Here is a 22,376-nt window from a genome sequence, read left to right as displayed (position 1 = left end):
TGACTGCCAATTGGCCACTGAGTGCTTGGCATGGAGGACTGAAGGATAAGGCAGGCAGAGGAACAAGGGTGGGCGGCCTCATCGAGTACAGGAACCACAAGACACACCTCCCTGGGCTGCTGGCCAGTGTCTGCCCCCTTGGCCCCTGGGGTGCCCAGAGGCCCATTCAGGGCCCCACCATTCCTGCTGCCCACCCCATGCTCACCCGCTTCCAGTCATCAGGCGAGACCTGTCGGATAAGGTCCTGGGGCACCAGCTCCTGCAGCAGCTTGGGGATGCTGGGGAAGTAGGACTTGTCCTCCTCGAACTTGACCCTGTAGATCAGCGCCCCCAGCTGCAGCACCTCCTCCCGCGTGCACTTGTGGTAGCCTCGGAGATACTTGGGCAACTCCTGCCAGAGACAGAGCAGGTCACAGGCGTGCAGGGACCTGGCAGAAGTGGGCTCTTTTCCTACCACACCAAGATCCCCAAGGCCAGGGTCTACCACCTTACCCCGCACATGGACCCACCCACCTCTCCAGCCTCAGCTGACACTGCCCCCCCAGGGGAGACGGCACAGGACGGGGACAGAGCAAGTCTGCCTGCACAGACTCAGCACTCGGCAGTTGGAGCGCATGGCCTTGTCTGTTACCTCATATTCCCCTGTAACAGTCCAGTGAGATGAGCAGCCCCATTTCAAGATGAAGAAACTCAGAGTGACCAGTTGGCAACCCTGAGACTGTTCTATACCTGTCACCTCCTGGGCCCATTCTCCTTTGGAAGAGCCTCTCAGTCTGGCCTCCTTGCATTGGGTTCTCTTGAGACCAGCTGTTTTAGCAGCAGCAGCAACAGAGGCCCTCACACCCCCTTGAACTTCCAGACCCCAAACCTGAGGAACTTATGCTGGGGAATCAGCCCAGGGCAGAGACGAAGACTTTGAAGGGCTGGGGCTGCCCACAGACTCCTGGAGCCTTATGATCATCTCATGCCCAATTTGAAAGGTAGAGAAACTGAGGCTGACCTGAGGACATACTGTCAATCAGACACCTGAGTCAATCATTAGCTATCCTATCCACCCATACATGTGGTTATGGGTCTATCTACCTACACATCTATCTCCATCCATCTCCCTATCTGTCCATCCATCTACCCACCCATCCACCCACTCACCTGCCTACTCACCCATTCACTCACCAATATCCACCCATCAATTCACTCAGCATTCATCCTCCCACCTATATGTTCCCTGAGTCACCGGTTTACCTATTCCCCATTCATCAATCCAACAAGTATGCATTGAACATCTGTGAGCCAGGCCCTTTAAGCAACAAGGCCTACCCTCCCTACTCCCATGGAACTTGGAGTCTCAGGGCAAGGACAGACATTAAAAATCATACCAAACAGATACATAATGACAACCTTCGAAGGAATTGTTCGCAGTGCCATAAGAGAATATAACAAGGTGACCTAATCTAGGCTTGAGGACGGGGCAGACTTCCTTTAAGATGGCTGATTGACATCTAAAAGCTCAGTAGGTGAGGGAAGAGCATCCCAACATTACGACGGCCCCGTGGCACACTTGAGAAGTGGAAAGAATCCAGCTGAGCCGAAGGAGAGCCAGGTACAAGGCAAGGCAGCAGGAGCAGGTAGTGGTACCACCCGGCAGGACCACGGTCAGGACGGGGGTTACGCCCTAAGAGCAAGGGGAAGCCACTGGGGGAATCTGGAAAGCAGGACGACCACCCTGTGGAGAAAGGGTTGAAAGGGCCAAAATGGATGAGAAGAACAGGGAGAAGGTCACTGCCTCCATTCTGGATCAGAGATGATGGTGGACTGACCCAGGTTGGGAAGGTGGTGATGGAGACACATGGGGGATTTGAGAGATATCCAGGAGGTACAGTCATCAGGTAAGTGATTTGGGACGTGGGAGAGGAGGAGCAAATGTCAAGGCTGACTCTGGGGGAACTGGCAGTCCAGGGGCCATGCACTCAGTGGGCAGCAGGGGGTGGGTGGGGAGGGGCATGAGGGAAAGGCAGATCCTAGGTTTGGATGAGGGCAGTCCTTCTCACTCCCAGGCCAGTGTCCTCTCTGCCACAGCAGCCACCATCCCTGCCTCCTCTGCCCTTCCTAGCATCCTGGTTTTTCTCCCACAGAATGGCAAGCAGGTTGGGCCCAGAAAAGAGCACCAACCTGCAGTCATGAAGACCTGGAATCAAACCCCAGTTCCATTAGCTGTGTGATCCTACTTGCAGCACGTGGCCTCTCTGAGTCTGTTTATCCCTCTGTCAAATGGGGACAACATGCCTGCTTCTTGGGGTTATTGGGAGGACAGAATGAGAGAAGAATGCCAGATACATAATAGAGGCTCAACATGCAAGCCTCCCTCCCGGCTTCCTTCAGGTGCCTGTGCTAGAAAATGTTTGCACAGAGGCCTTGGAGTTACCCAGTTATAGCAGCAGAATCTCGAAGTCAGAGAACAGCCCTGCACTGAAGGAGGGGCCTGAACAGGTAGGGATCAGAAGCTCAGAGGAGGAACTGTCAAGCCCCTAAGGGCTGAAGAGTCAGGAGATACAAGGATCAAGGGTTGGGCCCTCTCTTGGGGCTCCAGTGGTCTTGGCAGGAATCCTTTCAAGGCCAGGCTGGTACAGGCCCCACACCTGGCAAGGGCAGTGGGTCTCTGCTTTCAGGGCCAAAGTACAGCAACACTAGCCATGCATGAAGGCAACTAGAGTGCAGAGGTGCCCACCTGGTAATAGTGGAAGATGGAATCGGCCATGGGGTCCTTCCCTGGTACCGTGGTGGTCCACAGCTTCTTCATGAAGAACACCTGGTAGGTGAGTGAGGGCACAATTCCTGCAGCACAGGGCAGTCAGTCACCCAGAGGGTCCCTGCACAGAGGAGTGCTCACATCCCGAGCCCAGCCCAGCCCCAGCCCCAGAGGAGACCCTCGCTCAGGCCCGCCTAGGTGGGCCTCACAGCATGGCCCTGAACCTGTGCCTCCCTACTCTGGGCCTCAGATGATCCCAGGACCCGGCCTCATTACCGTCCTTGATGGGCCGAGCTTTCTTTATCCAGTCTGTCAAGTGTCGAACAAAGTCAAAGAAGAAGTCATTCTCAGGCACGCTGATGACCTGGGGACAGGGCCATTGAAGCACACTCAGTTTAAGAAACACTGCATTTTCTGACCTTCCCACCTAAGGCCTGTCTGGCAGCTCCTTCTCAGGGAAGACTCCACTTCCAGCCAGAAGGGGTTTCTGTGGGTCAGCCCCACCCTGCCCCATGTGCCTGTTGAGTGTCCCCAGAACAGCCCACTTCTTGCCGGGAGTGATGGTCATTCCATTCAGTGCCTGGGACACTGAAGGCTGCCTTAGACTCAAGGGAAACTGGACAAGAATGCAGCCCAGCCCCTGGCTTGGACATTCTCTGGCATCCATGTCCAGATCCTCCCGCAGCTCTGGGCACCCCTGGGTCTAGGACCTCATCAGGGTCACCTCTGGGTCCCAGTGTCTGGCACAGAGACAGTCATGAAGTGAGCAGACAGACACAGATGCACACAGAGCCATCAGCAGGCAACAGGATGAGGCACCTAACTCGGTCAGGGAGGCCTTCCCATGGAGGGGGCTTTAGCTAGGCCTGGAAGACTTCCAGGAACAGAGGTATTTGGGGAAATGTGATGTGAGATGGTAGCAGGGGCATGAGCTTTAGAGTCAGACTCACCTGGAGCTCAGTCCCTGCTGTGTGACCTTGGACAAGTTACCTAACCTCTCTGAGTCCTAGTTCTGTGATCTATCAAGTGGGGATGATCACACCTTATTTCAAGGGTTAATTTGCCCTAGCATGGCAATTAAGGGCCAGTCAAAGCAAATCCGGAAAGAATGTGTGTTGGGGCAGGGTGAGGGTCTGGTGTGTCTAAAACACAGAGCACCTGGGCACATGCCCCTAAGAGGGTCTGAGCCATGTGCAGTGCCTCAGAAGAGAGAGAGCTGGGGGCAGCCACTCCATGTAAGGGATGGAAGAAGATGGCCAGATGCCAGTGCCCTCTTCCCCTCTCTCCCCTAGTCCCTCTGTCTTCCCTCTGCTGTCCATAAGTTCTTATTGCCCCAGCAAATCTCCCACCTTGGCAAAGGTGGCGAAGGTGGTGAAGGACCCACCTTGTCTGCAATTTTGACAAAGAGGCTGAATCCCTCTGAGGACTTGAGGAGCAGCCTGGTGGCGATGTTCTGGCAGAAGTCCTTGGCCTTGGTGCTGGACTCCACTTCGAAGGCCTGGGAGGGGCGGTGAGCACTGGGCTCCTGCAGGGCCTTTCCCAGGACCTGGTCCTCCCGGGCCCCTCTGGCTGTGCCTCCTATACTGAGCCCCCTCGCGTGCCAGACACCCTCCTGTGGGCCCAGAGCTGGGCATGGCGTTTAACAAAAGGAAAGGGCTACACCTGTCTGGGTCTTCCCAGGTCTCCTCCTCCCGACCCTCCAAGCAGAACGTGGCCTTGGCGTCCAGAGTCCTGGGCCGGGGTGTACAAGCCTGAGTGACAGTGAGGGGTCCAGGGAGCACAGCGGGATGACTGGAAGGGTGATTGGGAGGAGGAGACTTGAGGTAGAGGAGAAGCAAACCCAAAAGTGGAGGGGAAAGCAGCCCAGACAGATGGGAGGGTTTGAGCATCTGGGGAAGTTTAGATGCAGGAGGAGAGATGTCTGGAGGGACAGGAACGGATGTGAGGAAGTCCTTGGTCCTTGCAACTAAAATCCTGTCGTGGCATTTCTGAGTCTCCAGCCTCAGACAAATTTCATCAACGACTCTTCAAATGAAAAGTTTATCTGAATGAGACACTGTGTTGAGACAGGCAGGGGCTGGGGACCATGAGGGGCAGCGTGACTACAGGCATGACAGACAGGACCTTTGGCAGACGGGACCTGGATGGAGGGAACCTCAACCACCTCAGGTGGGGAGGGAGGAAGGGGTGTCGAGGTTCTGGCTGCAGGAAAGTGGGCTCAGGTGACAGGGGAGGCCTGGACCTGGGGGCCAGCGGGACCCTGCACCAGGGAGGTGCAAAGCCAGCTCAGAGGGAGAAGTGCTTTTCTCCAAGGCAGGTCCTCCTCAGAGACAGGGAGGGAGGGGTGCCCTTCTGAAGGAAGCTGCTCCAGGAAGCAGGGTCTGGATCAGGAACTAAGAGCCCCTGACCTGGGGAGTCGATGGCCTTTGTCCTGAGCTCTGACTCCACTATGGGGAAGGAGGACGAGGCAGCAAATGTTGGGTGTTGGGGGAGAGGCTTAAGGCTGCCTTTGGTGTCCACCCAGGAAGCCCAGCCCTGTCCTGGGCACTGCAGACCTAGAAGCTGGCGACCCTCACCTCGTCAGTGTCATCAGGGAAGTAGACCTTGTGGAAAATCTGGGTGGTCTTGTGCTGGATGGCCTCCACCTCCACCAGGTGTGGAGGGTACTTCCGGGACCCATTTCTGAAAAGATGACAGAGGCAGCAGGGAGCAGGTGCGTGGGACTGTGGAGACCAGGGGACCGGGACATTTGGAGGCAGACAACCCCAGTTCTGATCCTAGCCTGCCACTTCCTATGATGTGACTGGCCACTGAGTCTCCCAGAGCCTTGAGCTCCTCATCTGTAAAATGGGACGATGGGTGTGGAGAGGCCCAGCAAAGTGAAGAACGCAGTGCTGTTGGAGAGTATGAAGTGGGCCCTGGTGTCTGTGCCCACCGATAGCCTGGGAGCTCTGGGCTGAGCACTCCAGAGCAGCCGGACTCTCCAGCTGCATCCCGAGCAGCTGCGGGGCCTGCACCTCCTTCTACCTGGCAGTTGAGGTACCCCAGGGGTTGGCCCAACTGCTGTGTGGTCCTCATCCCCAAGGGGCTCGTTCCACAAGCCCAGTGTGGCCAGGAGCCTGCCCCAGTGTCTGCCCCTGCCCCTGGCAGCCGCTGTACCTCAGAGCTTTCTGGAGCCGCTGCAGGCAGTCGATGGCTAGTGGGCAGTGCTTTCGGGACTGCAGGAAGCGCTGCACGTGGGGCAGGAGGATGTTGCTGGGTGGGAAGAGGCCCGTGCACAGCCAGAGCAGCTCCCAACCTCGCTCCTCGCTGTACCTGCAGGAGGAAGCGCGGGCTCCAGCAGGGGCAGTTGCCATCGGGAGTCACAGGACCTGTACACCCCCCGGTGAGGGGGCCACACACCCCTCAGCTGCTCATCACAGCAGCACCGTCCCTCCCGACCCTTAACCTGTCTCAGGACCCCTCAGCCTACCTACAGACCCCTCTCCCTGACAGCCAGATGCAACCAGTGCTACCCAAAGTGTGCTTGGCCCACCGCACCAGGCCACACACTGCTAGCACATGGAGATAGGAGGCTTATGTCACAGTGAAAAGCCACCAGTTTACCATGCCCTCTGCTTCAGCTGAGGCTTTTTGTTTGTTTCCATAGCGAGACTTTCTCCATGAAGGAGGCAGTGTGATTTATATTTTGGCAGAAGCTCTTTAATTCACCTGTACTTTGAGTGGCAACGAGTTAGACCAGTCCCACCCCAGGCTCCTTCAGCGACCACTCTGAGCTTCTTGGATCTGACAGTGGGAAGTTTGGAGGGCTTCTAGGAGGAGGTAGCATTTGAACTAGGCTTTGAAGGAGGAAGCAAATTACGGCATGCAAAGACGGGGCTGAAAAGTTTTCCTGGCTGTGGGCACAGCATGTACAAAGGTTTGGCACTGTCAAAAGAGCTGATGTGTAGTTTGAGGATGGATTTGTGAAAGAGATGTAGAGGGTGACACAGCTGGGGAGGAAGGCGGGGGGCTGGGTATAAGGAGAGAGGGTGGAGCTTCTCTCAGACTCTGAGAGGAGCCGGTACCTGACTTCCTACTCCTGCCTCGGGCTGTCCCAAGGGGAGGAGAAGGTGGCACCCTTTGGGCATTGGGCCCAACACCCAAACCCATGAGAGTTTTCAGCCAGTGCTTTCAGCTGACAGCTGGCCCAGCCTGCACCAGGGAGGGGACACTTGACTGAGCTGGACCTGCAGGCAGACAGCAGCATCTAGGCAGGGGAGGGGCATCCAGAGGGGGCTCCAGCCAAACAGGAGGCGCTGGGGCTGCTACCCTTAGAGGACAGACTCAAAGGAAGACAGCCACCACCTCCCAGTTCCTGCTAGGCCTTCCTTGGGCCTTGGAGCCAAGCTAGGATGTGAGGGGGCCCATGAGCAGCTCCTGGCTCTGTGTGAGGAAGGACTGCATCCAGGCAGAGCCAGCGGCTGTCTCAGGAGGGAAAGAGCTGCCCGTCACAGCAGGTGGGGTCTGCCCCTCATCCACCCACCGTGCCTGGCTCACCTGATGTGGTTGTCGGTCAGCTGCTTCAGGATCTGCACGTACGCCTCATCCTTCAGGGGCTCGGCTTTCAGGGGACCCTCAAAGATCTGGTCAGTGAGCTCGTTGACAGAGCGTGTCCTCTTGGACGGGTAGTCACCCATGTACTTGAGCACAGGTGGGGACTGTCAAGGAAGGGCTTGTGCCGAATAGAGGGGCACTGGCCTGGGGTCTGGAGGCCCCACTCCCCACAGGGCCTGCATCACCTGAAGCTGTGACCCTGGGCCCTCAGGCTGCATACTCACAAAATGGGCGTGATCTGCCCCACCCTCTATCCTCGCCTCCTCACAGCCACCAGCCCCGCATCCCAAGCCCTCACAGCAGCTGGGACGGACTGCCCAGATCGCCAATCTGACCATGCCACCCCTGCCCAGTGGTTCACCCTGGCCTTGGGACATGGCCCAAGTTTCCTCACAGGGCTTGGGAACCCTGCCTAAGCCCATTCTTCCCATCCTCTCTGTGCTGAAGCCCCGGAGCCCTGGAACAGCCCTGCTCTGTGTGTGTGTGCGCCTCGGGGCCTTACTGCTACTCCCTCTCTCTGAAACACTCCCCACCCCTCTCCCCTTTGCCTGGCTAAGTCCTACTTTGCCTTCAGGGCTCAGTCTAGATACCACTTCCTCCAGGAAGTCCTCCCTGCCCCCTCCAGGTCACATGGGTCAGGTCACAGCTGCCCGGTCCCATCTCAGCACTGATCTGGATGTGCGTATGGCCCCATGAGGCCAGGGGCTGGGCTGATTCCTGTTCTACCTCCATGCCTGGCCCAGCACAAGGCACCAAATCCACCTGGCACCCAAATGACAGGGTCAGAGGAGAAAATGAGGGAGGCAGCCCCTTGCATATCAAAAGGTGCAAGGGAGGGGGTCCTCCATCAACCCTCCCCACGCGTGCCCAGGCCGCAGCAGGCCCTCAGGAGGAAGGTGGTGTGCAGAGGAAGGCCCTGCCCAGTCCCTGGCTCCGCTGGGTACAGCCCAGTAGCATGGATATCAATGAAGGCCAGGCAGGCCTCCTGCGAGAGCTCCTCACTGCCCAGGAGCTTCTTGAGCAGCGCCTGCTTGAGCGGCTCCCGCGTGTGGCTCCATAGACGGTCCTTGCCTCGGGCCTTGGACACCATGACGCGGCTCAGTGTGTGCTTGGGTGGGGGCCTGCCATAGCACAGGGACCATCAGCAACGGCCCCACTGCTGGCAGCCCCGGGAGAAACCCCCAGGCTGTGAGACCCCCACCCCCACCTACCCCCTGTGCCCAGAGGCTGAGGGTGGGCACCAGGCCCTGCTCTTCCCTGCCCAGCATGTGACCCAAGGCGAGTCACTGGCAGTCACTGGGCCTTCCTTTCAGCTATGAAACAGCGGTGAGAACACCCCGGGCTGTGCCCCAGCCTCCCCCACCACCCTGCGCTCCCTGCAGAGCTCAGTGCACACCACCTCCATCAGGAAGCTTCTCACTGCACCCCCCGCCCCCCACCCCGAAAGCATCCTCATCACAGTGCTGGGCATGCAGAATCCCAGCTGCCTGCTTCCGGCCCGCATCCCCACCAGGACTGAGGCTCGAATGCCCAGCCTGGGGCGGGTGCAGTGATATCTCTTAAATGAAGGAAGGATAAGATGAGACACACAGGACGGGTCATCAGAAAGAAACAGCCCTCCAGCTCCCTCTGACCCAGGTCCTGCTCACAGGTGGGGGCTTCACAAAGTATCCCCAGTACACAACCAGACGGTAGCGGAAGCCTGCAGCTCCTAGCCCTGTGACTCCCATCCTTCCCCAGGAGCCATCACCTGAAGTAGTCGTAGGAGAACTCCTCCAGCGTGTAGGGCTTGGCACGCACCTCAGGCTCTGCCGTTCGCAGCTGCAAGAGCCGGACGACGTCCTGCCGCTGGTCGGGAGTCATGGTGACCAGGGCCTAGGGGCCAAGAGACAGGGGGCTCAGGTCAGCTCTCCACCTGCAGCCACCAGAATCAACATGATATACCCTGGAGCCTTCTGGACTCTGGGAGACTCTTCAGGGGGATGGACCCCATGCCCTATTCTGACCCTGGGAGCCCTGTTCCTCCTTGGGGTCTCTGAGGTCCCTGCTGCCTCTTTTGTGCTGAGCTGAGGGCCCTTCCCTGGGTGTCCGATGAGGTCGGGTCAGTCAGAAAGCCTGGACGAGGCAGGGGGACATGGTGTGAGAGCTGCGTCGTCCACTGAGCCTGGCTCAGGAGCCACTGGGGAAGCTGGGCTGTAAGTCCTCAGAGCTGCTCTCAAGGGGGCTCCAGAAGAAGCAGGGCCCCCTTGCCAGCTGTGCCCCCACTGCCTGTTCAGACTGTGCAGGTGATACACCTCTCTCCAGTCCCCATCTCCAGCCCCACCCCTTGGCAGTTCCTCATCTGATGCCATTTCTAGGCCCCTCCCCACCTGGCACAGGTTTGAGCGCTGCCCCAACTTTAAATGTGTGGTCCCATAAGATCCCAAGATCATCTTCACAGATGCACTAGACCATTAACCTATCGTACAGCTGTGGGAAGTGGACGAAGAGGGTTCTAATGGCACCTCCCACCCATCTGCTGCCCCCAGGCCACATACCACAATCTCCCGCGGTGGCATGGTGACAGTGGGCATGACGTACACACAGTCGGTGGGGAAGTCCCCACGCTGCTTGGTCCTCTCATTGATGCCGTTGGCCCAGCCCGAGTTCATGACCTGCTCACCCGTGTCGTGGTCCAAGATGATGAGGTCTCCCTTGGCAAAGCTGAGGAAGCCTGACTCCTCGCCCGCTGCACGGCAGAGGTGAGCGGGACCACGGGGGCAGAGACAAGTTGAGTTGGAACATCTTTATTTGGGTTGATGATCTATAAGCCACTACTTCCCACAGAAGAACTGAGGTGCTGTCACTCGTGTCTGCCCACTTGCCACTCTGCCTCCACCTTGTCACAACTCTCCATACAAAGACCATCACCAGAGTGGGCTACTCTCCCGCTCAAAAGCCTTCTACGGCTCCTCATTGCCCTTGGGAGGAAGCCCCACACTCCTAAGCCTGTTGTGAGCGGGCCGCCCAGACTTCCTCCACCTTGCCCCTCCTCCCTCACCGTGCCTGTTTCCAGCCAAACCAGACTGTTTGCAGTTGCCTGGACAGGCCAACTTTCTCCCGCCTCTGTGCTGGCATCACGTTCAGCTTTCTGGCCCCTGCGCTCTGCTCACACGGGCTTCCTCCCTGGACCCCGGTCTGCATGGGGCCTCTCCTCTGGGCTCCTGTGGCTCTGGGCTTCCCTGCTTACTGCACCGTCACAGGCCTGTCACTGTCTGCTTCCCACCCACTCCCCACTGAGGACAGGGTGGGGTCCATTTCATCTTTGTCTTTCCCACACTCTGCCAGGGCCTCGGTGGCCTCCGGCAGAGTGGTTGTTACTGCTGTTATCACTTGAAGATGGTGCATATCTTGAGAACACTGAGGAGGACCCTGATCTAACTTGGAGAGCTGACAGGAGATGAATATTGAAGAGCCAGAAGACGGGAGGGAGAGGAGATTCCCCACAGACCACAGATTGAAGGCTATTTGGTCTAGTTTCAGGGGAAAGATGGGAACAAGACCCTAGCAGCCTTGAGTGCCAAGGCCACGGGGCATGGTCTGTGATATGGTTCAGATATTTGTCCCCTCCAAATCTCTCTGTTGAAATCTGGTCTCCCAGTGTTGGCAGTGGCCTAGCGTGAGGTGTTTGGGTCATGGGGGTGGGGCCCTCATGAACAGCGTGGTGCCGCGCTCACAGTGATGAGTGAGTCTCTGAGAGAACTGATGGTTTAAAAGAGCCTGGCAACTCCTCCTCTCTTCCTTCCTTCTGATGCAAGCACCCCTTCTCCTTCTGCTGTGAGTGGAAGCTTCCTGGGGCCTTCATCAGAAGCAGATGCTGGTGCCATGCTTCTTTTCTCTCTCTCTTTTTTTTTTTTAAGAGATGAGGTCTCACTCTTGCCCAGGCTGGACTGCAGTGGCACAATCATGGCTCACTGCAGCCTCCACCTCCTGGGCTCAAGCAATCCTCCTACCTCAGCCTCCTGAAGAGCTATGACTACAGGCACATGCCATCACACCCAGCTAATTTATTTAATCTTTTGTTGAAACAGGGGTCTCACTATGTTGCCCAGGCTGGTCTTGAACTCCTGGCCTCAAGTGATCCTCCCATCTCAGCCTCTCAAAGCTCTGGGATTGCAGGCATGAGCCACCATGCCCAGCCAGCACCATGCTTCTTGTAGTGCCTGCAGAACTGTGAGCCAAATAAACCTCTTTTCTTTATAAATCTCCCAGCCTCCAGTATTCCATTATAGCAACGCAAATGGACTAAGACAGTCTGCATAACGCCCTGACCCCCAGTGCCAGGCAGCCCATACCAGCAGTCACTCACCGGGGTTGGGGTTATCCTGCAGGGCCACAACATACTTAGATCTCTTCCGGAGCCCCTCTAGGAAGGTGACCACCAGGTCACGAATGTCCTCAGCATTGCTGGAGGTGAAGGTGTATTCGTCCCCCTTGATGGTGGCCAGTGTGAAGCTGGGGGCTGTCGTTTTCGCTCCCCTGCAGGACCAACATGGAGAACAGGGCCCCGCCGGGGTCAGTCCTGCCCAGCCTGAGTGAGGCGCAGCACAGCCAAGATCAGAGCAGCCCAGTGAGAGCCAGACACGGCACTCCCTGAAGGAGACCAAGGCCAGTCGAGTCAGACATGCCCCAGCCAGTGGGAGATGTGGCCCAGCTCAGACACATCTCTCAGGTTAAGTCAGAGCTGGCCTGGCCAGAGTCGGGCATGGCCCAGAGGGAGACCCACACTGGCCGAACCCACTTCTCCTTTGCCTAATTCCTACTCACCCTTTAAATCTCAACCTATATGCCACTTCCTCCAGGTAGTCCTCCCTGCCCTCCCACAGCCCTGATCATAGCATGCTTTAAAATGGCCTATTCAATGTCTGTCTCCTCTCTTGACTGAAGATCCAAGAGGACAAGGACTATCTTGTCACTACTGCATCCTGTGTGCCTGGCATGTGTCTGGTCTCCAGCCCATATCAGACATAACCCAAAGACACTGCTACAAGCCCCAGATGGTGGGGGAGGGAGCCACTGCACTGCTGGGAAAGCCAGTCAGTCCCAGCAACCCACCCCACCATTCCACCTGTGTGGCCGTGCTCTGCAGTTTACAAAGAGCTCTCCCATCTATTATTGCATTCATTCCTCACCACTGTTATGCAAGAAAAGTATTAAGACTCCTGCTTTAGGAATGAAGACAGAGAGTACGTGCTACCCAGGCCCCTGAACCCCAGGTCAAGTTCTTTTGTACATACTCGCCTGCCCCTACCTCTCCTGACAGCCCAGTCCTGTCTCAGAACAGCCTTAATGTGCTGTAAAGCCCACGCCCATCCCTCCGCTAGGAGGTGCCAGAGGGGTCTTCACAGTGCGGTACAAACTGCCCAATCACGAGCAACCAGGCAGGCCACTTCATGTCTCTTCACTTCCAGTGACCCGCAGGGAAGCTCCGGCCCCTCTCCTTCCCCTCTGTCTGTCTGCGTCTCCATGCGGCCCTCCTCACCTGCTGCTGGACACGGCCATGATCTCTGGGAAGGACAGCTCCAGAAGTACCTGCTCCTGCTCATCCACAAAGTACACGCCCGTCCAGTTGACAGCCACGATCACGTCGTTCTTGGGGAGGCTGGGGCCTGGGGTTGAGACCAAGGCACTGAGAGGCAGGCCTCCTACCCCTAGGCCCAGCCCTTCTCAGTCCTCATAATGGCCAAGGAGGTGGCAATACACTGATTTCTGTTTTACAGATAGGGAAACTGAGGCCCAGAGAGCACAAACTCGCTATGTGACAAAACCCAAAGTGCAATAGGAAGAGAGTGTTGAATTGGGAGACTGGTTTGGGTCCCACTCCTGCCACTGGTCTTTGTGCAGCTTTGGACAAGTCCCTGCCCTGCACTGAGGTGGGATCTGGGGCGGGGTTGGACTGAGACCCAGGGTTCCCTCCGGCCCTGGTACTTGGTGGTTCTGTGAACAGCAGCATCAGCACAGGGCCTGGCACAGAGCAGGTGCCCAGTAACGATGGCGCAAGGACAGCTGAGCCAGTGGCCTGTGTGGGCCACCCTGTTCCATACACAGTACGTGCCTTAATGAATCAATCCTCACTCAGTTTTTCAATCTTATGTACCACCGAGCACATAAGATGTGCCATGGAGTCGCTGCTGGGTGTTAGGGAGGCAGGACCCGCTCAGTAGCATTGACCAGAACAGACCAAGCAGCCAGCAGGCGAGAGTTCCATTGACGGGGGCCCCTGGCTCAAGCCGTTTCCCTCCCCTGTTGTGGACTGGAGCTACAGAGCAAGGGACTGGGAGCGTCGCAGGCTGGGGGTACCTGAGAATTTGTAGGCTTCATAAAACCTGGAGAAGAGTAAGGGCCACTTAAAGCGGGCATAATTGACCACATCCTCTTTGACCTTCTGGGCATCGGTTCTCCTCTGGGCATAAATCCCCTGGAGGGAAAAAAGGGACAGAGGGACACAAGACAATGTACAGGTGAGTTTGCTCTAAAAATCAGCTGCTGCTGCCTTCTAGCTAGGAGCAGCCTGGGGCTCCTGCACCTCCTGTGCATCATGGCCTTGCCCTGCTCCCATCTGTCTGCAGCCACCCTGTCCCCACCCTTCTCATTCATCAACATCGGCGAGCACTTTCGAGTGCCACCTCTATGCAGGTGCTGCGGCCCAAAGTCAGAGAAAGCATAGCTGCCCCTCCAGGGAGTTCCCAGTTGAGCAGAGACAGGGAAGCAAGGATTCCAGCCAGAGCATGTGGGAGGCCCAAGGTCCCGGGTCAGTGTAGACTGCAGACTGCAGACTGGGAAGAGAGGGAATGGGGACACAGCGTGGGGAGTCAGGTCCTGGCGGACTGTGAGTGCAGCCACCACTGCAAGAAACTGATCTGGTGAATCTGGGAGTTAGAAAGATCAGTGTGTCAAGGGAGAACTGGACCCTGGAGGTGCGGTGATCTGTGGGGGGTGCTGCTGTGCTCTTGGTAAGATACAAAAGCACCAGCATTGTGTTTCTCTAAAAATACTTCCCCAAGCGCTAGTGAGAACTCTGGGGTTCTGGGGTAGCACTGGAGGGGTCAGAGTGAAATCCTGGTTTTTATAGTATGTAGACACAGGACTAGGTAAGAGTGGATGTGTATGCCAGCTCACAGACAGCCCCATCTCCACCCATGAGAGGTGCCATCCTGAGAGCAGTGAGAATTCAGAGGCAAATGGCTCAATGTCATCAACCCAAGCTCAAATGACTCAGAGAAAATACATATGTAGGCAGAGAGACAAATCACTGAGCAAGTGTGGCTAGCATCCAGTGAATCTGGGAAGTGAAGTGCACACAGCAGTCCTACTTTTTTGAATGTGCAATTTCTCCATAAGTTTGAAATGATTTCAAAATAAGATGTTTTCAAAACACCTCTGTTATGGACCGAATTGTGTGCTTCCTTCCCCCACCCACCATATTTGCATATTACAGTCTTCACCCCCAGAATGTAACCTTATTTGGAGATAAGATTTTTTTTTTTTTGAGAAGGAGTCTTGCTCTTGTCCCCCAGGCTGGAGCACAATGGCACAATCTCAGCTCACTGAAACCTCTGCCTCCAAGGTTTAAGTGATTCTCCTGCGTCAGCCTCCCGAGTAGCTAGGATTACAGGCACCCACTACCACACCTGGTGAATTTTTGCATTTTTAGTAGAGACGGGGTTTTGCCATGTTGGCCAGGCTGGTCTCGAACTCCTGACCTCATGATTCACCCGCCTTGGCCTCCCAAAGTGCTGGGATTACAGGTGTGAGCCACAGCGCCTGGCCCAGAGATAAGGTCTTTAAAGAGGTCACTAATGAGATCTTTTGGGCGGGCTGTAATCCAATATGTCTGGTGCCTTTTTAAGAGGAGGATATTTGGACTCGGATGTGCATTGCACACGTCACCGTGTGGTGACAGATGGAGAGGATGGCCATCTGCAGGCTAAGAGGAGAAGCCTCAGGAGAAAGCCCCTGCTGACACCTTGATCTCGGAGCTCCAGGCTCCAGAACTGGAAGGAAATACATTTATTTCTGCTGTTGAAACCACCTAGTCTGTGGCACTTTGTTATGGCAGACCTAGAAAATGAACAATGCACCCTCCCACCCTACAAAAACTGTGATTCACAACTGTCCATTCTAGGAGGGGCCTGGCCCAGGGCTCCAGGTCAGATACTCTGAGGAGCTTCAGTCCACGAGAGACCCAGCTTAGCTGTGGGCTCCAAAGGGCAGAAACCATGTCTGTCCCACAAAGGGTTGTGTCTCCAGGTCCTGGTGCCCAGCACATGACAAGCACCCAAAATAAAATGAATGTATAATAATAGCACCCCACCCAGGACGTACCACATGCCACAGTGGCAGTGAGCCCCGAGGAGGCCCTCACGGAGGTGGGGGTGGAGGCTGCAGCTGTTTGGAAGGCAGCTGGACAGGCTAGAGTGACTGCTGGCACGTGAGGGCCAAGGGAGAGGAGGTGCCTGAGGATGAAGGGCAGGGGTCTCACATGAAGGACAGAGGGGTGGCAGGGAGGAGACGCTCCTCCTCTGAAGTGGGGTTCCGGGGGGTGAGGGCCTCAGGGGAAGCAGGCTGGCGCAAGGGGCACTCGGGACTCAGGGAGAGGCAGAGGCTGGTGGGGAGCTGACTAGAGAAGGCACACGGTCAGGTGGAGGCGGCACAGGGCTCCCGGGTGAGGACGGAGGCCGCGAGGTGGAGGGGTGAGATCGCGGGCCTGTGGCGCCCTCAGACTATGGAGACCTCGACTTATGTGTAGGGACAATTCTCTTGCACAGCTAGACCATGGAGATGAGGAGGCCCTAGGTCCCCTACCAGCAGCCAGTGCTCCCACCTTCTCCTCATCTGGATACCCCTGCTCTACTTGGGCAGGCTCTTAGCTTGGGAGGGAACCACTCATGGCTGGTTATGGGCCTGGGCTCCAAGCAAGCGGGTCAAGGGGGCCTGTCCCTAAAGCTCCCCAGGCAGGAAGTTGGGCTGGAGTTCTTTTAGGAAAAAGGAGGTACAATTCCTAAATCTCTGTCTAGCGTCCACCACCTCTCCTAAGCTGCAGCTCTGGAAGCTGTAGCACCAACAAGTGGCTGGCACAAGACCAGGAAAGGGGCCCTAATACCCATGGCCCCACAGAGGCTGCAGGGTTAAGTCTGATCCCCTCTGTGTGCCTGGCACACAGATGGCAGGAGAATGAGTGAGCTGATGTCCAGTGAGGAAGGGCCACTGGGAGGTGGGAGGTCAGGTGCCATGCCATCTCCCGCAGCCCCAACAGACAGGTTCAGACGAGGACTGGGACCTCCTTGGTTGTTCAGGTCCACATCCCTTCTCTAAGACTCCTCCCAGCCCTTCACCTTCTTGTGGGCGGCAATGGCCAACTGGGCCCACTTCTCCAGCGTCTTCAGGGGCGTGATCTCGCGGTCGGGGATGTAGGTGGGTACGAGGTTCAGGAGGCGCTCCAGGATCATCTCAGAGCCATAGTCCACAAAGTACTGCTGGGAGGCCAGCTCCGCCAGGTCGTCCTCCTAGGTGGGGGGAGGCCTAGGTCATGCATTGGCCCAGGCCCCTCCAGGAAGCCCTTCCACACCACCAAAGGCTCCAGGCCCCTCTCCTGGCCCTGACTTCTGTAGCTCTCAGAGCCTGGCTTTTGGGACCCAGGCTTCTCACTGATTCACCAGGGAATTCTTGTCTGCTCAGAGGAACCATGAGCTCCCCAAGGGCAGGGCCACACCCTCACCTTCTCCTGGGTCCCTTTCGCACTGGCATGGAGCTGGACTCTGCCCAGGGGCACAAAAAGTGATGCAAAGAAAAAAGCCAGCCCATCGAGCAGCCACTGCACACTCAGCCCTGTGAGACAGTGACCGGAGCTGACAAACAGCAGAAGAGGAAGCATCTGCCCTAGAGAATGGGAGACACCTGGGGTCTGCTGGAGGGGTCGAAGTGAGGGGAGTGCATCACTGTGACTGCCTCCATCACCATCGTTAAGCACTTGGGGGATGGTTAAAGTGGTTAACAGCTGGCAGGATCTACTGTAGAGGGTTCAGAGAACCAAGTGGCCATTGGACATTTGCCCCTTCTCTGCCTGGCCTGGTGCACAGCAGCCCCAGTGATGCCTACCTAGGGCTCTCCAGAGCTCCAGCAGCAAGGGCATAGAGAAAGGCTTTTGGGGGCCTTGAAGGCAATAGATATTTTCCAACCAGTTTGAAATATTTCAGAACTTTAGCAACTGATGTGGCTATACTAATGCGCTCTGCCTGAATATTTGCTTACCACCACCAATACCACCATTATCATCACCACTGTCACCAACAAAACTACCACCACTACCTCCACCATCACCACCATGACTACCAACAACACTATCACCAACATCATTACTGCCTCCACCATCACCACCACCAACAATAACACTATCACCAACACCATTACTGCCTCCACCATCACCACCACCACCAAGAACAACACTATCACCAACACTATCACCAACATCATTACTGCCTCCACCATCACCACCACCATCACTACCAACACTGTCATCACCAACACCATCACTACCAACAACACTGTCATCACCACCATCACTACCAACAACACTGTCATTGTCAACACCATCACTACCAACAACACTGTCATTGTCAACACCATCACTACCAACAACACTGTCATTGTCAACACCACCATCACTACCTTTACCATCACCATCATCACTACCAACACTGTCACCAACACCAGCACTATCACTACCTCCACCACCACCACCATCACCGACATCATCCCTACCTCCAATATCACCACTGTCATCAGCACCAACAATACCATCATCACTAACATCACTACCTCCACCATCACCAACACCATCACTGCCTCCACCCACCATCACTACCTTCATCAGTACCAACACCATCACTACATCCACCATCACCACCAACCATTATCACTGTCTCCACCACCACCAACACCATCACTACACCCACCATCACCACCAACCATCATCACTGTCTCCACCACCACCATCAACACCATCACTACATCCACCATCACCACCAACCATCATCACTGTCTCCACCACCACCAACACCATCACTACATCCACCATCACCACCAACCATCATCACTGTCTCCACCATGACCATCAACACCATCATTACCTCTACCAATGTTACCACCACCAACCATTCTCTTCATTTCCATCACCTCCTTTCTTATCCCTCCCTCACAATCACCAACAGAACCATAGCTACCATTACCATTACCAAAAACAAAACAACCATATAACTCCTGTCCTCAGAAGGAGAAAAAAGAATACACATTTGCAAATTCTGATCCCAAGGAATGGCTGTCTTTCTCATTTAGAGCAGCACTTACTAGACATACTCAGAACAGTGCAGTAGGTCCTGAGGCACGTCCTCTGTAGCACGCACAGTCACTACAGCAGTGCGGGGGCCTCCTCCACTGGCGAATTCAGGACATGCTCAGAAGCCCTTGCTCCTGACATCTCACCTCACCTCACGAGCCCCCTGAAGTAGGTGGTGTCCATCCAGGAGCCTGGCGAGTGCCCAACTGCGGTCAGGCTCACCTCAGCCTAAGCTAATGATGGCTCACAGAGGAGCACTCAGCCCAAACGTGGAAAACAGGAGGCTGTGAGCCAAGCCAGCCTGGCAGGAGATTCCCTTCCACTCACCTTCTCACACCTGTACTCCCCAAACTTGACTCCTCGCACCACCTGCTGGTAGATAAGGTTGGTGGCCACGTTGTCCTCAGAAGGGCTGTGCCAGGGTGTGAAGACCTCTTTGCGGAAGAAGAGCCTCCAGGGGGCGTTGCGCTCCTGGGCACCCTGCTCCTTGGCATACTGCTCGCACTGGGAGATGGCGTCCATGACATGGTCGCTGCCGCTGCCCAGGGAGGACACCTGCGGGCACAGCGGGGAGGGGAGCAGGCACAGAGTCAGGGAAGGACTATGAGGAGCCTCGACAGTGCCAACAGTCAGTTCAGACAGAAAACCGAGGCCCAGCGAGTGGCAGGGACATGTCCAAGGCCCCCAGGAGGCACACCAGATCCCAGCCTTGGGCTCTGAGCAGCACCCCCACGATTGCCTTCCTAGCCTCAGTTCTGGGCACGGTGATGTGAGAAGTCCCATTTTCTAGTAGAAGTGGGAAACTGAACAGAGTACCTGGAAACACAGGAGCATCCGTGAGAAAAATCCAGGCAAACTGCGTCCAGCAACATGGTACCTCCCCTGGGCTTGTGGGCGGGGGCCCCTCTGCTGAGCATGATGTTGCTGGGGGTGGAGGTAAAATCACCCAAGCCCCAGGTCCCACTCAGCCGAGGAGGCTCTAGCCTTCAAGGCGTGTCTGTGGGCTGTTCACGCCCCAGCTGCTTGAGGGCAAGTGTGAAGGAACTCCTGTTTGCTAAGGAGTTTCTCCATCAGACGCCATAGCAACCTGAGAGGGAATTCCATTCCCATCTGCACACAAGGGCTGTGCAGCCCTCCCATCAGCCTGTGCCATGCTGTTCCTTCAGCACCAGGAGAGGATTCACTGGGCCTGGGGACACAGGACTGAGGACATCCTACTGCTGGGTTTTCCCTTGGGTGCCGAAGAGCTGTGTTTTTTTTCTTTTCTTTTGAGACAGAGTCTCACTCTGTCGCCCAGGCTGGAGTGCAGTGGCATGATCTCAGCTCACCACAACCTCCGACTCCTGGGTTCAAGCGATTCTCCTGCCTCAGCCTCTTGAGTAGCTGGGATTACAGGTGTGTGCCACCATGTCCCGCTAATTTTTCTTTTTTTTTAGTAAAGACGAGGAGGCTTCACTACATTGGCCAGGCTGGTCTTGAACTCCTAACTTTGTGATCCGACCGCCTCAGCCTCCCAAAGTACTGGGATTACAGGCATGAACAACCGCACCTGGCCGAGTTCTCAGCAGTCCTAAGGAGTCAGGCAGAGCTGATTAGCACCGGCCAGGGGAAACCGAGGTGCTCAAGGGTGAGTAGCCCCAGCCAGTAGGTGGCAGCACTGGCGGCCTGGAGTGGGGCCGGGAGGAGGTGCTTCTGGGCGGCCATACCTTGTCAAACAGGGCAATGTAGAGGGAAAACCCAAAGCGGTCCTTGAGAGAGATTTTGTCGGCCAGCGCGTTGCAGAGCTCCTTGGCCGTGGTTGCCGAGTCTGTCAGCAGGGTCTTGGTGGTCCCATCCATGAATGTCACGGGCAGCATGATTGGCTTCTTGGACTTGGTGGCCTGGAAGTGCCCCAGGAGGGTTTGTGGAGTCCCTTCCCTTCAGACCCACTCGCCCCTCTGGACTTTGGCTCTCTGCTTTCTGTGGGGTTGGAGCTGCCCCGGCGCCCCAGGCCTCAGCACCTCACTGGGACACTGCTTGTCCCCGTCACAGGTGTCTAGGGAGCCCTGCTGTGCACCTCACCCCAGTGGACCTTTAGGACCCCTGAGTCAGGGCCTGGGGCTGGGAGTTCAGGCACTGCCACAGGCCCGGGGTCTCTGCTATCACTTCATATAACCTTCACCATGTGGCAGGTAAAGGCATTGAGACACAGAGGGAATCTCCTTTGCCCAAGTTGTCTTGACCATAAGGCCAGCAAATGGAGTCCCTCATCCTTTGGGGACTTTTCTGTTCGATGGGCCTGGGGTTCCAGAACTTGAGGGTGGGTGCTTGAGGAACCACAGAGTCTCAAAGTGGGGAATGTTTCTGGGGCACTCGAGTGCACTGGACACACACACACGCACTCACACACTCTTGTGCACATGCACACAAGCACGTGCACACACACGCACGAACCTGCAGCTCCAGCCAGCTGGGCGGCTGTGTCCGTGTCCCATTGACAAAGGTCCTCCTCAGACGCTCCTCACAGTATGGGGCGTAGCCGGGCGGGCCCCCGTGGATGAAGTTCCGCAGGTACTGCAGCCAGAGCACGCGCTGAGGTGGCCCCACTGCAGCCCTGGGCCTCCCCATGTGAGTAGTGAGGGCAGCCGCCAGGCCCTCCCCAGCACTTGGAGGCCACTCCTCCAGGCCAGGCTGCTTTCCGTGGCTTCCCTACTCTCTCAGATCCACCGCCTATTTCCAGTCAAGTCTGTGGCCTCCCCGGCCTCCCCCTAGCTCAACCTAGCGGCTCCTCCCCACACCCCTTCACAGCACCAGCCAGTCGGGTTGGTCCTGCCATGACCTGCTCCACTCTGACCCCAGCGCCCAGGGCCTGCCCCAAGGCGAGGGTGCAGAGGGCCTGGGACACGCTCCTGTCAGACTCAGCCCCTCCTAAGTAGAATGGGGCTGAGGGGAGTGTGGGGCAAAGCGGTGGCTGCCTGAGGGGAGGAGGTGCCAGGAAGATGGGGCTCAGTGGGGGGTGGCCAGGTGGGCCTTGTGGCCAGGCCCTTTGGAGTCCCTGACTATTGCTCTCCCCACAGTGCTGGGACAGGGCCCAGCTCCCCTTCCCGCTCCAGGAGGCCAGGCACCTTCCTACCTTGACAAACTTCTCAGAGGGGGCGAAACAGCCCACGCAGAGAGACACGAGAATCCAGCCCCGGGCATAGCTACTCTTGGAGGGGTTGTGGGTCAGCTGCTTGCTGATCTGGCAGTAGATCTCATCCCTGGGCAGGCAGCAGGGCAAGGGAGGGGGAATCACCCAGAGGAACAGCCCCGGTCCCCACCTCCTCCCAGCAGCCGGTGGGACATGACACAGCTGTCCTCTCCAACTTGCCAAGACCACCCAGGAGGAGGCAGAGTGAGGCTGGGTGGCAGGGCTGAGCCAAGGGCTGGGGTCTGGCTTTGGAGACAGGATCATCAGGCATAAAGCACCTCCCCAACACCAATCCAGTTCCCACAGCCAGGGCCCCACCCTCCAGGGTGGTGCGTATACTGCTCTGGGCTCAGCAGCCACAGCCACAGGTGACCATGCTAATGAGAAGCACAGTCCCCACCTCTGCCTCGTTCCTAACCAGCTGGTAACTGAGGCAGATGAGTTCGCTTCTCTGATCCCAGCCCATAGTCACGGCAGCAGGTGCAACTTCT

The 22,376-nt window shown here is 56.7% G+C and overlaps 1 protein-coding gene across 7 annotated transcripts in view; it reads right to left on the bottom strand.

Annotated features, from left to right (window-relative positions):
* Positions 1-22,376, bottom strand: part of MYO7A (myosin VIIA) — an 87,081-nt gene that overhangs the window by 3,661 nt on the left and 61,044 nt on the right. For 6 of the 7 annotated variants that reach the window (XM_008020227.3, XM_008020223.3, XM_008020230.3 and 3 more), the window contains 18 exons: positions 21,829-21,955; positions 21,150-21,269; positions 20,423-20,596; positions 19,044-19,271; positions 16,717-16,887; positions 13,682-13,799; positions 12,864-12,990; positions 11,691-11,860; positions 9,880-10,070; positions 9,093-9,217; positions 8,306-8,463; positions 7,286-7,439; positions 5,906-6,061; positions 5,323-5,428; positions 4,131-4,244; positions 3,023-3,110; positions 2,726-2,832; positions 206-391 (listed from right to left, as the gene is read on the bottom strand). In XM_008020227.3, coding sequence (XP_008018418.3) covers positions 206-391; positions 2,726-2,832; positions 3,023-3,110; positions 4,131-4,244; positions 5,323-5,428; positions 5,906-6,061; positions 7,286-7,439; positions 8,306-8,463; positions 9,093-9,217; positions 9,880-10,070; positions 11,691-11,860; positions 12,864-12,990; positions 13,682-13,799; positions 16,717-16,887; positions 19,044-19,271; positions 20,423-20,596; positions 21,150-21,269; positions 21,829-21,955 — 2,620 coding nt within the window. The remainder of the gene's footprint in view (positions 1-205; positions 392-2,725; positions 2,833-3,022; positions 3,111-4,130; positions 4,245-5,322; positions 5,429-5,905; positions 6,062-7,285; positions 7,440-8,305; positions 8,464-9,092; positions 9,218-9,879; positions 10,071-11,690; positions 11,861-12,863; positions 12,991-13,681; positions 13,800-16,716; positions 16,888-19,043; positions 19,272-20,422; positions 20,597-21,149; positions 21,270-21,828; positions 21,956-22,376) is intronic. The other variant, XM_073019576.1, reaches the window with a different exon arrangement.

This window comes from Chlorocebus sabaeus, chromosome 1, assembly GCF_047675955.1.
Source record: "Chlorocebus sabaeus isolate Y175 chromosome 1, mChlSab1.0.hap1, whole genome shotgun sequence".
Classification (NCBI taxonomy): domain Eukaryota; kingdom Metazoa; phylum Chordata; class Mammalia; order Primates; family Cercopithecidae; genus Chlorocebus; species Chlorocebus sabaeus.
Note: the sequence above shows the minus strand (reverse complement) of the source record. Positions and strands in the feature narration are given on the sequence as shown.